This window comes from Pristis pectinata, chromosome 17 (genome assembly GCF_009764475.1).
Source record: "Pristis pectinata isolate sPriPec2 chromosome 17, sPriPec2.1.pri, whole genome shotgun sequence".
Lineage (NCBI taxonomy): Eukaryota > Metazoa > Chordata > Chondrichthyes > Rhinopristiformes > Pristidae > Pristis > Pristis pectinata.
This window is the reverse complement of record NC_067421.1, coordinates 21254808-21269704: the sequence shown is the minus strand read 5'-3', so window position 1 is coordinate 21269704 and position 14897 is coordinate 21254808. Positions and strand designations below refer to the sequence as shown.

At 37.3% G+C, this 14897-nt stretch overlaps 2 protein-coding genes across 14 annotated transcripts in view; one reads left to right on the top strand and one right to left on the bottom strand.

The window, feature by feature from the left end:
- Positions 1 to 3112, bottom strand: part of mtmr3 (myotubularin related protein 3) — an 86410-nt gene extending 83298 nt beyond the window's left edge. For all 13 annotated transcript variants that reach the window (XR_007957656.1, XR_007957658.1, XR_007957657.1 and 10 more), the window contains exon 1: positions 2926 to 3112. The gene's annotated coding sequence lies outside the window, so the exon portion shown is untranslated. The remainder of the gene's footprint in view (positions 1 to 2925) is intronic.
- A 176-nt stretch (positions 3113 to 3288) lies between these two features.
- The window catches only part of ascc2 (activating signal cointegrator 1 complex subunit 2), a 36945-nt gene continuing 25336 nt past the window's right edge, over positions 3289 to 14897 (top strand). The window contains exons 1-4 of the mRNA XM_052032189.1: positions 3289 to 3390; positions 10517 to 10612; positions 12236 to 12394; positions 12902 to 13072. Of these exons, the coding sequence (XP_051888149.1) occupies positions 10529 to 10612; positions 12236 to 12394; positions 12902 to 13072 (414 nt within the window). The 5' untranslated portion in view covers positions 3289 to 3390; positions 10517 to 10528. The remainder of the gene's footprint in view (positions 3391 to 10516; positions 10613 to 12235; positions 12395 to 12901; positions 13073 to 14897) is intronic.

Genomic DNA, 14897 nt, shown 5'->3' with positions numbered 1-14897 from the left:
TGTTGAAGCTCACCAGTGTCCAAGGGGCAAAAGGCCAACCATTATTCTAAGTATTAGCTCACTCCTTGGATACAATCTTTACAGGAAAAGGGTTGAGTGGCTAAAAAATATCAAGGCAGTTTAAAAATCCAAATAAAGATGTACATATTTGCTTCATTACAAGAGTAAATGTATGGATCTTATTGGTAAATGGACAATATTCTGTGCTTATCTGTTTAAATGGAATAAAATCCACAAATTTTGTGTGCGCATCGTCAAAAACAAAGTCCTAAACTTATTGATGGATTCTGAATGCCAAATCTTGTCAGATCCATTTTAAATCTGTTAAGTAACTCGCAGTTTTTACACGTGGCAAAGCTGGGTGCATGATTTGCTGGCTATCAAAATCTTAATGGACATTTTGGATTTTTTTGTGCAGTGCAACATGGAGGCCTTGCTGTCACTCAGGCAACGCTGTTGGAGTCAGGTGTACATCAGGACAGCTAGGTAACCACCCCTGCTCCCACCGCCACCATCCATTTATGGTAGGTACAAAGGAAATCTTTGGCTACAACTCTAACTAGTTAGCCTGGGCCAGTATTATTCAACACAATATCTTAACATTATAGAAAAAATAATTTTTGGAAAGCCCATATTTGATCATTATTACTGTACATAGTTGCACACCAACTGAAGAACTTACTACGTGATTATATCCAGTTACCAATATAATTGAAATATAATTTAAATTGAAATTTTAAAAAAAACAGAAGTGTAAATCAAATATATATTGCCTGTCTGAAATACCCAAGAAAGAATGTAACACAAGTATTTAGTTGAAACAAAAAGCGAGTGATACAACAGATTGCAGGATTAATAAAATGAATTATATCTAATATGATTAATCATATTCCTATATAGATATCAAACGACTTATTAAAACTCAACAAACACCACCACCCCTACCCCAAAAAGCAGCATTGTTTCCAGAATTGTTAGTTTGATTTCTATGGTTGTACATTAAAACTTTACAGCATTGATTACCTTGGACATAGTTACTAAAAAAACTTTAGTTCCCTTTTGCCATGCTTGAATTATCAATTTCTATATACAAATTCTCAGACTTTTGAAGCTACAACACAACTGCTCAGAGTTACAATTGCAGAGTGATGTATTAGCCAAACAAAAAAAATTGTGAGAAAAATCACTTAATAATTGCACAAATCTAACTTTAGAAAATGATATGAAGAACTACAATATGATCTAGAATCAAAAGTTAAATCATCTACTTTAAAGGAAAGTATTCTTGCTTTTAATTATCTCACTTGTAGTCAAGTACAGTTCCAGACATTTAGCTTTATACCCAAAAATGAATTTTCAGTATTGCAATTGTTCACATTGTGCTACATCACCAGCATTTGCACCCTTAAAGCTACATTTTAAATAAATAGGTTAGCATCTTAAGATTGAAAATTTTAATATGATCTTGACCCAGATTTGTATTAGCACTTACTTTTCCTCTGAAAAGTAGTAACTTAATATACCTTTCTTGTTATACATTCATGTATTTCCTTCAAAGCTGATCCAGAGCTGTTGGTTTAACTACCCACAAATCTAAGTTTCTACTACCTAGATTGGCTTCCCTTATTAGCTTTGAAGTAAGCACACCTTGATTTTGATATCACACTCATGGTGGCAAGTGAAGCCACAGGTTGATTCAGGGACACTGTAGTCATTTTGTGAGTAAATATTCTGACCTAAATTTCAGTAGGTTCTCCTACCAGAGAGTGACATTTCAAATTTTAAAGTGCTTACTTATACTCAGAAATAGATTGTTATTACTCTAATAAAATGACAAAAGGCATAATAAACAAAAACCAATGGGCCGTAAGGCAGTAACGTACTCCTGGGGATTTGCATGATATAAACCACAAGAGCAAAAAAGTATTCAATTAGTATCCAAAAATCATGCAGTGTAGCATCTTGAAGAGATTTCTTCCATTTCAATTTATATTCACGATTCTCGCGAAGACTTACCACTGGCTTTACAACCAGTTTTGTCATTACATGTCACATTAGGTGATGGAAATAAACTTTGTTTTAAACATACAAGAGAACAGCTGATGGGACTTATAAAGCATCAGCCGACACGGTGCCCATTTTGCGTGAAAATAATACGCTAATTTTTAACTGGATTTCTAAATGCCATATATACTGATATATAGATCGATATATCAAAGCAATAACGGTAACTCGGAATCATACAAATATTGGGCATCGCTTTCAGTAACACTTGTGACAATGGTTATAAATTGGTTATCAAAGATAAAGTGACCTTTGACTGTATACCTTGCAAAATAAAAATAGATCCGCAGGTATCTCCAAAAGTGGTGTTTAAAGCATAGATTTCATTTAACCCGTTTGCGATATTTACTTCAGGGAATTTTCAATTTAAGTTATAAGAAAACATGAACTGCAGCATGAACTAGAAAATGTTTCAACCCCTCCACTTACATAAAAGGCGACTTGATACTTCATCAAATTGGGGGGAAGAAGACGAATAGTGCCCAAGATATTTCATTGTACACACCAGCGAATAAGAAGAACCGAGCCACGTTGGACAGCAGCGAATAGCAACTACATCAGCTGAGCTGCACCAAACCCTCACGCAACTAATCCCATCAAAGTGAGCACAGGACTGACTGCTCATTCAATAAACTGCGGCTGCTCCAATCCAGTTAAAACCTCTGTTCAGACTATCATGCTCTGCTAAATACTATTAGGGGCTGTCTCTTCAATAGGACACGAATGTTGTCCAAGAAATAAATAGCTAGCCTTCAAAAATGAAAGGAAAATAAAGCCTGGCGGCATGTATTCGGCGCATATCCCTGAACGCTGTCAAGATGGAGGGCGGACACCCTGAAAGCAAACAACTTGTAAACTAACCTGAGTGCCAGAGCAGCTACCGGCCTCCTCCCCCAACACAAACAACATGAAAATGTGCTTTCCGTCCGGGAACACGCGAAAGCAAGGTTCTCGATGACCGAAGCTGGCTCTTTGTTTCACCAGAGAATGATCATTATGATTTGTTATTATTTTCCTTTGCACGGAGATAGGATCCCTGCTCAGAACATGGCGGCGGGAGGGGAGGGTAACGTCAATTTAACTCGCTACGTCACGGGGAGGGGGGGGGGCCGTCACTCGGCGGCCGCGCTTGCGGATGCCGCGCCCCCTCTGGCGAAGCGCGGTAGCGCCGGCTGAAGGCCACCCATTTGTTTTCAAATGAAGCTGCTGCCACGTCAACTCCTTGGAAACGCCCTTTGAACCGGCAGAGCTTGTGGAGCAGCGGGCCTGGAGACGTATGGTTACCGCACTTGGAGGTCTTCATGTTTCACTCAAAGTGAAGTTGCTGTAAGGTTCTGATCCTAACTGAATAATGTCGTGAATTATAACTTATACAGGGATCGTTTCTTTGTCAAAGCGAATTTACGACGGTATTTTTCAGCTGTTATGCGTGATATAGGAAGGGGAGTGTTTCCTGGGTTTCGGACATTGTATTATATTACCCATTGATTTAACTTTGTGAAGATGTTGCATGGTAAAACAGATCCATCGTACTACACGTTTCCGACGTCAGATACTGCAGGTGATGGAAATTTGAAATAAATACGGAGAGTGTTAGAAATGTTTAATAGGCCAGAGAGCTTCGGTGGGAAGAGAAACAGGTTTGAAGTTTCAGGCTCTTGATCTTTCAGGTTATCTTCTACGTGGCTAGAGAAAGCAACAGCAAAAGAAAAGGGGTGATAGACAGATGGTGACGAAGTGAATCGGTTCATAGTCTGTGATACAATGTTCAAGGCAGTATTGCAATGTAGCTGACTGACTGCACCTAATGGAGTAGTTTGGTACTTTTATGCTTTCCCCAGATTTGTTCAGTGTCTTCTATGGCTGTGATTGAAAACAGTCAAATATTTATGTTGCAGAAAAAAACTCAGAAAACTGACAGTGGGTCTACATATAGATTTTTTTTGGAATTGTGTTAGTTTGCTAGTGCATTTGGTACTTTGAATATATGTATGGCATACTTTGAAGTTGAGGAAACTTTATTATGCATGTGGCATGTTAATCATTGGTGCTGACAGTTTGTAAAAAGTGGGAAATAGCTGCACAAATAGTGGCAGGTACAGAAACGTGGCTGCAGGGTGACCAGGGGTGGGAACTGAACATTCAGAGGTATTTCATTCAGGAAGGACAGGCGAAACAGGAAAGGAAGTGGAGTAGCATTGTTATTAAAAGAGGGAGTCAATACAAAGTGAGCAAAGATATTTGCTCTGAGATCCCTCACGTGGAATCTGTATTGATGAAGCTAAGAGCAGAAAATGTTAGTGGGGGTTGTATATAGACTTTCCAAACAGTGGTGGATATAGAGGATGACATTAGACAAGAAATTAAAGATGCATTAAGGGTAAAACTTTAATTATGGGTAATCTCCATCTATATATAGATTGGGCAAATCAAATTAACAATAAACTGTAGAGGAGAAATTTCTGGAGTGCATTCGTGATAGCATTTTGGAGCAATACGTTGAGGAACCATCGAGAGAGTAAAGTAAAGGAAGTTAAGGAGGTATGTGGTGTGAATTGGCTGTTATAGATTGGGAAACATTACTTAGATTGACAGTGTATAGGCAATGGCAAGCATTTAAAGAGCACATGGATGAATTACAGCAATTGTTCATCGTTATCTGGTACAAAAATAAAACAGGAGAGATGCTTAACCATGGATTTCAGAAGAAGTTAAGGATACTATTAGTTCTAAGGTGGAGAAATATAAAAAGGCAGAAATGGTAGCAAACCTGAGGAAGGCAAAGGGATTGATTAGTAAGAGGAAAGTATGCGCATAAGCTTGAAGAGAATATAAAAACAATATTGTTTGTATATATGTGAAGAGAAAAAAGATTAGTGAAGGCAAAGTTATCTCTCTTACAGTTGGAATTGAGGGAATTTATATTGGGGAACAAAGAAATGGCAGACAAATTAAGTTCAGACTTTGATTCTGAATTCACAGAGGAGGAGGCATATAACCTCAGAAATGTTGGGGAACACAGCTTTTAATGAGAGGAAGGATCTAAATGATATCGGTGTTAAGTAGCAAAATGGTGTTAGGAAAACTGATGGGCTCTTGGTATTTATCACTCTCGAAGTTCAATTGTCTGTTTCCCAGAGTACTTGAAGAAGTGGCCCAAGAAATAGTAAATGAATTTGTGGTCATTTACCAATGGACTGAAGGCTAGCTAATGTAACCCCAATATTTAAAAAAGGAGGTAGAGAGAAAACAGGTAATCATGGACTGGACATCAGTGGTGGGGAAAATGCTTGATGTAAAAGCAGAGCACTTGGAAAACAATGACAGGATTGGACAAAATCAGCATTGATTTGTGAAAGGAAAATTGTGCTTGACAAATCTAGAATTTTCTTACAATGTAACCAGCACAATGGACCAGGGAGAACCAGTGAATTTAGTGTATTTGGATATTCAAAAAGTTTTCGGTAAGAGTTTGGCATGCAAAATTGAAACACGTGGGATTGGGGTAAGGTGCTGATTTGGATCAAGAAATGCTTAACTGACAGGAAACAAAGCAGAGGATTAAACTACTGAGTGGACAGCAGTGATTAATGGGATACCACAGGAATCGATGCTGGGGCCCCAGCTTTTCACGATTCATTATATATTACCGAGGGAGCTAAATGTAGTATCTCCAAATTTGTGGGATGATGCAAAACCGGATGGGAACTTGATCCTCAAGAAGGATGCAGAGAAGCTCCAGGTTCATTTGGACAAGTTGGAGTGGGCAGAGGCATGAAAGGTGCAGTATAATGTGGCTAAAGGTGAGATTAACCACTTTTGTAGTAATAATAGGAAGGCAGATTGTTAGCTGAATGGCGATAGATTGGGAAGGGGGTCAGTACAACAAGGCTTGGGTATTTTGGTGCAACTTTCACTGAAAATAAGTATGTAGGTACAGCAGGTGATTAAGAAAGCAAATTGAGTGCTGGCTTTCATAGCAAGGGGATTCTAGAATAGGAGTAGAGATGTCATGATGCAATTGTACAGGGTGTTGATGAGACCTTGAGTATTGTGTGCAGTTTTGTTCTGCTATTTGAGAAAGGATGTCCTTGCTATGTTATTCACTAAATTTTAGAAGCTTGGGAGGAAATGTCATAAACTTATGAAATTTTAACAGGAATGGACAGATTAGAATGCAGGAAGGATATTCCCAATGGCTGGGAAGTCTAGGACCAGGGATCACAGTGTAAGGATGTTATTATATAAGTTATTTCTCCTCATTGTCATTAATGTCTTTCATAGACAGGAGAAAATGAAGGCAGATTCATTTCTTGTTCAAGTTCGGTAGATTTCATCCATATTTGAAGAATGTAATAATTGACATCCTTTTGATAATTCTGTCTACACTGCCCATGACTGCCCTTCAGTGTTATGCTCCATTCTGTACTCCCCCAAGTAATATTGGAAGAAGCAAACTGCAGCCTCTAACAAAGAAGCAGTTTTCAGTTGGCATTTGAAAGATGAAGATATAGTTTTGACAGAATAAGGGTCTGCTGTAAATTTGGAAGAGAGTGGCAGTGCATTATATTTTTTACTCATCTGCTAAACAGATCAGTTACCAGTGTGTGTGATCGTAAACTGCTCATTCAATATTTTCTTCTTTCCTTTATTAATCTAATTTCCATTTCTTGCATGTGAATCAGTTCAATAGCTGCTTTGTGACCTTATGTTCATTATGTTCTCTGGCAAGGATACCATCCCTAATTGCACATGAGAAGGTGGTGATGAATTGCATTCCTGTATTGCTGTAGTCTATTTGGTGAAAGTTCTCTTGGGCAGGGAATTATCGCATTAAGACCCAATGTCAATGCAGAACTGGCAATCTTTTTGAGTCTGGGTGGTGTGTGACTTGGAGGGGGCACTTGCAGATACCATGTTCCCATGCCCCTGCTGCTCTTGTGTTTCTTGGTGCTAGAGGTCACAAATTTGAGTGAGTAACTGCAGTACACTTTGTGCATGGTATACATTGCAACCATCATACACTGGTGGTGGAGGGAAGGTTGATGAAAGGTCAATCAGGTGGGCTGCTTTGTTCTGGATGTTGAGCCTTTTGAATGGTTGGCTCTGCACTGATCCTGGCAAGTGAACAGTATTCTATCATACTCCTGATTCATGTGTTATGGATGATGGAAAAGCTTTGAGATGAATCACTCATCACAGGATACTTGACCTCTAATCTGTTCTTGTAGCTGTGTTATCTATGTGGCTAGTCCAGTTGAGTTTCTGGTCATGGTGACCCCCCAGGATATTGATAGTCATGCCGTTGAATGTCAGAGGTAGGTAGTTCTGCCTTGTTGATGACCATTGCCAAGTACTTCTATGGCACAAATATTTCTTGCCACTTATCCCAAAATATTAATTGTAAGCTTCTAACCACCTTGTTATATAACTATCATCAATAACTTCTAAAAACCGCACTCTTAGAATCTCTTCATAAACATTCATGTGAAATTTTTAATGACTTTTATAATAAAATAAAATGATGGAACCCATCAGTTAGCCAGAACATCATCATATATCCTGTATTTGGTAAGCTTTCAGCAATTTGTGACTAATTTTGTCCTCGCAAAGCAAGACGTGTAATCAGCATCGGAGGATGAGTTCAATGTTAGTTATTTCATTTCAGTTGTTTTATCTTTGGGCACACGCCCAAATGTTCTAGTGAGATAAGTTACAACAAACTGAAAGATAATCTTGCATTGCACAGTACTAATACTGAGGATGTATCCTGATATTTCTATCCATCTGAATTCTGTGGTGACTTTTCTGGTTGGTTGATAGGGAAGTTTTACATTTTCATGTGTTTTGGTAGAAAAACTAATAAAAACATAGCAAAGCCAATTTGTATCTTGTGGTTCTTCTGAATCATTGCCTTTGGCTCTGTCACTATATGCATAATATAGCTTTAAGATAAACCCACAAAATGCTGGAGATACTCATCAGGTCGAGCATTATCCGTGGTAAGGAAAAACATAGTTTAAGATTATAGTCAACAACACCTTATCAGAACAGGAAAAAGTGAGAAATGAATTTTTTTTTAACTTAAGGAGAGTCTGTGGTATAGTGGAGACCAAGATTGTCCAGTGCATATACATGATCATAACTGACCTCTCTAGAGTATTGTAAATAAAAGGAGATGTATGTGGGCAGAAAGGGACATGAAAAGAAACATGCTGAATGGCAGAACACAGCAATTCCTGAAAATCTGAAATGCAGGAGAATATTGGAAAGTCTCAGCAAGTCAGGCACAGACTGTGAAGAGAAAAACAGAGTTAAGTTACAATTCCTTTATTTAACTGCCCTTATTCATCTCCCTTTACCCTCCAACAGACAGGTCAACTATGATTAACTCGAGGGCACTGAAAGCAATTGTTTCCTGGATAACCTTGGTCTCTACCCTTTCACATTCATTCCCTTTGTTCTCCCCCCCCCCCCCCCCCCCCCCGGCAATTCTAACTTGTTTTCCTCTTTTTCCTAGTTCTAATAACAGGCCATTGACCTGAAACATTAACTTTGTTTCTCTCTCCATAGATGCTGCCTGAATTGCTAGCTATCCACAGCAATTTATGGTTTTTATTTCATATTTCCAGCATCTGCAGTTATTTGTTTTTCAATTATTTTTGACCTATATGGCTCAGAATACATTACTAGAAACTATATCCAATCGTTGAAGTGAACAAACTATTAAAAAAAAGACACTATGTGCTTAAACTGTTATCTGTGGCTCAGTTGATTTAAAAGGTTCTCTTGAGTGATAAAGTTGGGTGTTTGAAGCACCTTCCAGTGACTTGAGCACAACATTCTAGGTTGTCATTCCAATTTAGAACAGGGTGCTATACCGTCTGAGGTGTCATCCTTTAAATGAAACTCAGCCCCTGTTTTTTTTTTCTCAAGAGCAAAACTTTGGTCCCTCTCCAAAGTTGAGCAGGAGAGTTGACCATGGTACCCTAATCTAGATTTATCTTTTTATTAGTAAAACAAATGAATTAGTCATATCACAATGTTATTTGAGGCATTTCGTCAAGTGTAGAGTGGCTGCTGAGTCTTACACACCTCAGAAAAGCAGTTCATTGACTATCTTCCGAGATCAAAACAACACACTATATAATTATGAAACTTCCTGATTTCTGTCCTGCCAATTTTTTTCTTAGTCCAAGTATGAAACCAATTGCTTAGTGTGTCAGAATGTCTTTTCCAATCCCAAAAATGCAGTGATAATATTCTGTCAATCACCAAAAATGCACTGATAATGTTCTGTCAATCTGCATGCAGTACTTCTGAATTATTCAACTTGCGTAATACCTTGATTAGGCTGTATTGTTTATTATTTTATCAGTTTTGGAAAAATACTTTTTTTTTACTTCCTCAGAACTGTTGTTTACACTAAACGAAAAGAAAATGAATGCTAGGGTGAAAGTCCCTGCTTTTCAATTTTTTTTCAATAGGGTTTGCCACAAAAAATGCAAATAGAAAAAAAATTCAGGTGTGTCCCTTTCTAATAGCTTTTTATTGAATAGAAAGGACTTGTATTAACAGTGACTTATTATATTTTTGTGATGTGGAGTGTTTTGATATCAATGAAATGCTGTTATGTCAGCAAATAATTTAAATAATTTGTGTAAAATGAGATGACACAAACAGCAAATTAATTAAGTATGCAATTAATTTGTTGTTTGATTTCTGAAGAAGGAATGTTTGCTAGAATATATAATAAATGTACAGGTTTTAGAACTACTTACTTCTGACTGATTTAAACAAGCAGATGTTGTTTTGATTGAACAGTTCATATATGAAAGCTAGTACCCTGATAATACAACACACCTCAGTCCTACACTGGTACAACTAGTTTGATTATGTATAAAAGTGAACCAGGTTGCATTAAAGAACTGAAACTCTAACTCTGATTTTGTGTTGGCTGGGTTGCTGAATATTTCCAGTATTCTTTGTTTTTGTTACTTAAATTATGTTCTTGAAACCTGGATTGTGACTTCAACCCATTCAATGTGAGCTACTTTTATGTGGTTAATTTGAAAAGGGGAAGGAAACAATTTTTCTGACTATCTGTTGACCTTTGCTGCAGAACTTACAGCCATTGAGAGAAAAGCTCTGGATCAGTATGAAGTCACACAGCAGTTTGCCTATATGTAGTTAGCTTTTGATTAACTCCACTGGAACTTCTATGAAACATTTTTATAGTAGCTTTACAATAGATTTGTCAATTTTGTGTGCATTCTACAAAAAGTTAGCTAAGAACGTGTGGCAATCTTATATATGAGCATATTGTACCTTAAGGACATTAATAGTGGCTCTTTTGCTTAAATTGGCATTCATGATGAATGTATTAATGTTTAACTTAATTATATTAGAAATGCTGTATATTGATAGCTTCTGTTTGTTACATTGACATTAGGAAAAAGACATCATGGCCCCAACTTTGCCTCTAGATCAAATTTATCTGTCTGAACTGGATAAAAAGACTGGGAAAACACAACAGTTACCAGCATTGGTGAGTTGCTTCAGACTATTAACAGTAAACCATTATTGACATCATCTGATGTTGTAGAGCAAGCTTCCGTGGTGTTGTGTTTCCAGCTCTGTTCCTCCACCATCTTCCTTGACCACCTCTCCTAATTGTCTCTGTGCTGTCTTGCTGTATGTCTTAGGTAACCTGTATTTTCCTTCAGTTAAATGTTGAAAAATCTAAAACTATTATTCTTCTACTACTATTATGAAATCTGCACCTGTGCCAACAATTCTGATGCTCTTTCTTACTATTGTTTTGAGTTGATCATGTTGCCTCTAGCTGAACTTTGTAACTCCATCCTGAACTTCTCACCTCTGTAACATGATTTTCCCTGCATCTACCTTTATCCACCTGAAATCGATTCATGCATTTTGTACTTTCTTGGCTGGCTTTGCATTCTCCATGCTGTTTAAACTTCAATGTAACCAAAACATTGTTGTCCCAGTTGCCAATCACTCCCATTCTTGGTGGCCTACATGGGTTCCTCCTTGTACTGATTTGGATAGTAAAGTATCACCTTAAACTGGATTCCTGTGGAGAATTGTTCCAATGCATTTGGAAAAATGTGACTCATTGATGGGCATCCTAAACAGGTTTATTATTATGGCAGCAACTTTTTTTGTGTGTGGTTTGTAGACTCCATAACAGCCTGAATGCCCTGTAAAAAACAAGGTTTGGATAGTGAAACTACAATTATTGATGCTGACAGTATAGCTGATGAACAAATATTACAAACTGAAAGCAGAAATCCAGGCATTGTCACATTCCACAATATTTGGAAGTAGATTTTTCAGCAGTTGTTTCATATAATGGTATCATGATGCAAAATAATGTAATGAATATACAATATGAAGAGTGCAAAAGTATATAAAACAACTAAGTATTATGTAAAATTCTAGTCACTGCACTTTAGAAAGAATGTCAAGGTCCTTGAGAGAATGTAGAGAAGGATTTGCTAGAATGGTTTCAGAGATGAGAAATTTCTAGTACATGGTTAGACTGGAGAAGCTGGGGTGGTCCTCCTTGGAGCAAAGAAGATTAAGAGAAAGTTTGATTGTGTTTGTGTAGGGAATTTGTTCCCATTAGTTGACACTTAATAAATCAGGGGATGCAGATGTAGACTGATTGACAAAAGACAGGGGATTTGAGGGCAATATTTTTTTATGCAGAGAACTATGATCTGAACCTCTTTACTTGTAAGCTTGGTGGAAACAATCAACCAGTGCTTTCAAAAGTGAGTTAGACAGGGCTAAGGGAAAATAATTTGCAGGGCTCGGGGGAGAGCTGGAGGAGTAGAACTGACAGACTTGTCCCACAAAAAGAAGGTGCAAACTCGATGGACCAAATAGCGACCTTTTGTACCTGAGTGGTGCTATGATATTACAAAGAATTGCCAAAGAATTTTCTTCCTTTTCTTCATCCACATTTTCTTCAGATCTCCTAATAGAATGTTGTGAAGCTTATTTAAAAAAAATATTGAGAATAATGGATGTATAAAGCCTGTTAGGAATAAGGTTTATTAATGAAGACTAAATTAAACTGCATTGTTTAGTAAAATTAGTATTCATGATTTTTCATTATATGTGTATTGATTTTTTAAAAAAGCACCCAAGCAGGAAAGAAGAATGTTACTTTGTGTTGTATAAGCCTCCACCTCAAGATGACACACCAGCTCTGGTGGAAGAATTTCTGGAACGTGCAAATTTCATTGCCAGTGATCTTGATTGGTTGCTCTCTCTCCCTCATGATAAATTTTGGTGCCAGGTAATAAAATCCTACTTTCTATATCAAAATTCATTCCATTCTCAATAAAATGTTCTCCTTTATAAATGTTGTGGTATATCTCAAGTTTTTGTTTAGTTGTGCAGTGGTGATCAATACAGTGTATACAACTTTAAGACTATAGACAGATATGTATTCTGTAAAAGTCTGCAGACTTCTTGAAGTCCAGTTTGAAGTAAGTTTGATATATTTGGAAATTGTCTTCTATATTTCCACACAGATGGAATGATGGATTAACTTATGCAATTTAAAATGGAAACTGTCCCTGTAAGTTTGTCACAGGGTCACATCATGCCCTCACATTAGGGGGTGTGCAATGAAAGACCCAATGAAGAGAGAGTTTAACCAGTGTGATGTGTGTGGATGGCTAGTTTCTATTTTAAATTTGGGAACAGAGAATTTGTAAGGGAACAAACTGATCGGAAGTATAAACTTTTAATATTGTAAGTGTTACTTTAATGGAACCTCTTTTTTTTTGCTCACTTTTAGGTTATTTTCGATGACTCTCTCCAGAAATCTTTGGACTCTTTCTTGCGTTACACACCTCGTCGGTTTGACGAAATGGAGAATTCAAATCCAGCCATAGCAGAAATGCAAAAACGCCTTCATCGCAATATTTTTATGACCTTTCTTAGGATGTCCACCCACAAGGAGTCCAAAGTATCATAATTTTATTTCTAAATAAGTTATTTGTGTTGCTTTTCAATTATAGAATGCTGAATTTGGTATATTAGGCATACTGAATAGAATTAATGTCATGGGCAGTTGGAGACTTACAGATTTCTTCGTTACTGTTTAATTAAATATATTTAAAACTGATATTTGACAAAACAGGTTCAAAATCAAAATTATCATTTGGATTATCTCTTATTTCAACTAACAATTTTGTGTGCATACATTAGAAATTCTGGTCAGAAGTAATTGTTTCTAATTTTTGCCTTGGGTAGTGAAATAAAACATTTTCTGATACCTGAAATTAATCTGAATAGACATAAACTTTGCATGACCTGAATATACTTCACAAGAACATATTAAGATGGGTTCTGTGCGAATACTATCTCAGCATTATGTCTGAGAATTACTTTGGAAATCATATTGTAGCTTACCTGACTACATTGTCTCAGCTTCTGAAATGTACATTTGTCACATGTATTTTCGCACAAATAACTTTACAAACTTGTTTCATTCACCTACAAACAGGATATGGAGTAGCTGCTTCACGAGGTCACTCTCGTGCTAGCATGACGCAGTTTCTATGTACCAATAATCTTACTCCCATAACCATGTAATTTCCTGAGAGAGACACAAGCAAGTTACCAAAATCTGTTAGAAAATTCCTTTCTAACACCAGAGGGTGAATAAACAAATTCCAGGAGATCATAAAGTGTAGGAGGTACATGGTTAGAAAAAGTTTAGAGGGGTATGGGCCAAATGCAGACAAATGGGATTAGTTTAGATCAACATCTTGGTCGGCATGGATGAGTTTGGTCAAGGGCCTGTCTCCATGCTGTACAACTCTATGAATCTATGAGGTACATTCCAAATAACCCATCTACTTTTAAGTATACAGTTCTATTAGTTGTTCCTCAGAACTTGTCTTTCTCCCTTTTAACATTTGTAGAGAACTCTGTATGTGGTGGCAAGAAGTTGTTTCAAAAGTGAGCATTTTTCTGAAGGAAAAATAGTTACACTTCTAAATAGTTTCTGATCTTTGTATAATTTCAAGGTTTATCACTTAAATATAAGACGGGGATGTCCAATTAAATTGTGACTTGCCAAATGGTATCTTTTTTTAATTTTCCAGTATAGTAGAGCTCAACCTCAATCTGAACGTTTGTCAGCTCTTGGACTGTACTCAGTGGAGTACAGAAGAATGAGAGGGAACCTCATAGAAACATTTAGAATGTTGAAAGGACTGGACAGAGTAGATGTGGCTGAGCTGTTTCCCTTGGTGGGTGAGTCCAGGACCAGAGGGCACAATCTTAGAATTAGAAGGTACCGGTTTAAAACAGAGATGAGGAGAAATTTCTTTAGCCAGAGGGTAGTGAAATTATGGAATTCTTTGCCACGTACAGCTGTCGAGGCCCGATCATTGGAGGCATTTAAGGGGGAGATAGATAGGTATCTAATTAGTCAAGGTATCAAGGGATACGGGGATAAGGCCGGAAATTGGGGCTAGATAGGAATAGTATTAGTTTAGCTCATGGAGCAGACTTGATGGGCTAAATGGCCTACTTCTGCTCCTTTGTCTTGTGATGCATTATTGATTAGTAATCAGAATCTTTCATTCTGAAATAGCAATCTTTATTGTGTTACTTATCTCAAGAAGGGTTCCCGGTAGTTTTTCAAGTGAAGTGTCTCCCTTGATTACGTCCATATCAAGACCTCTAGACCTCTAATCTGATCTGTTTGCTAGTGGGTCTCTCTTCTCCAGGTGAATCAAAGTTCATAGCTAATAGGAGGTAGAGCTTCTCTAGAAACCTAT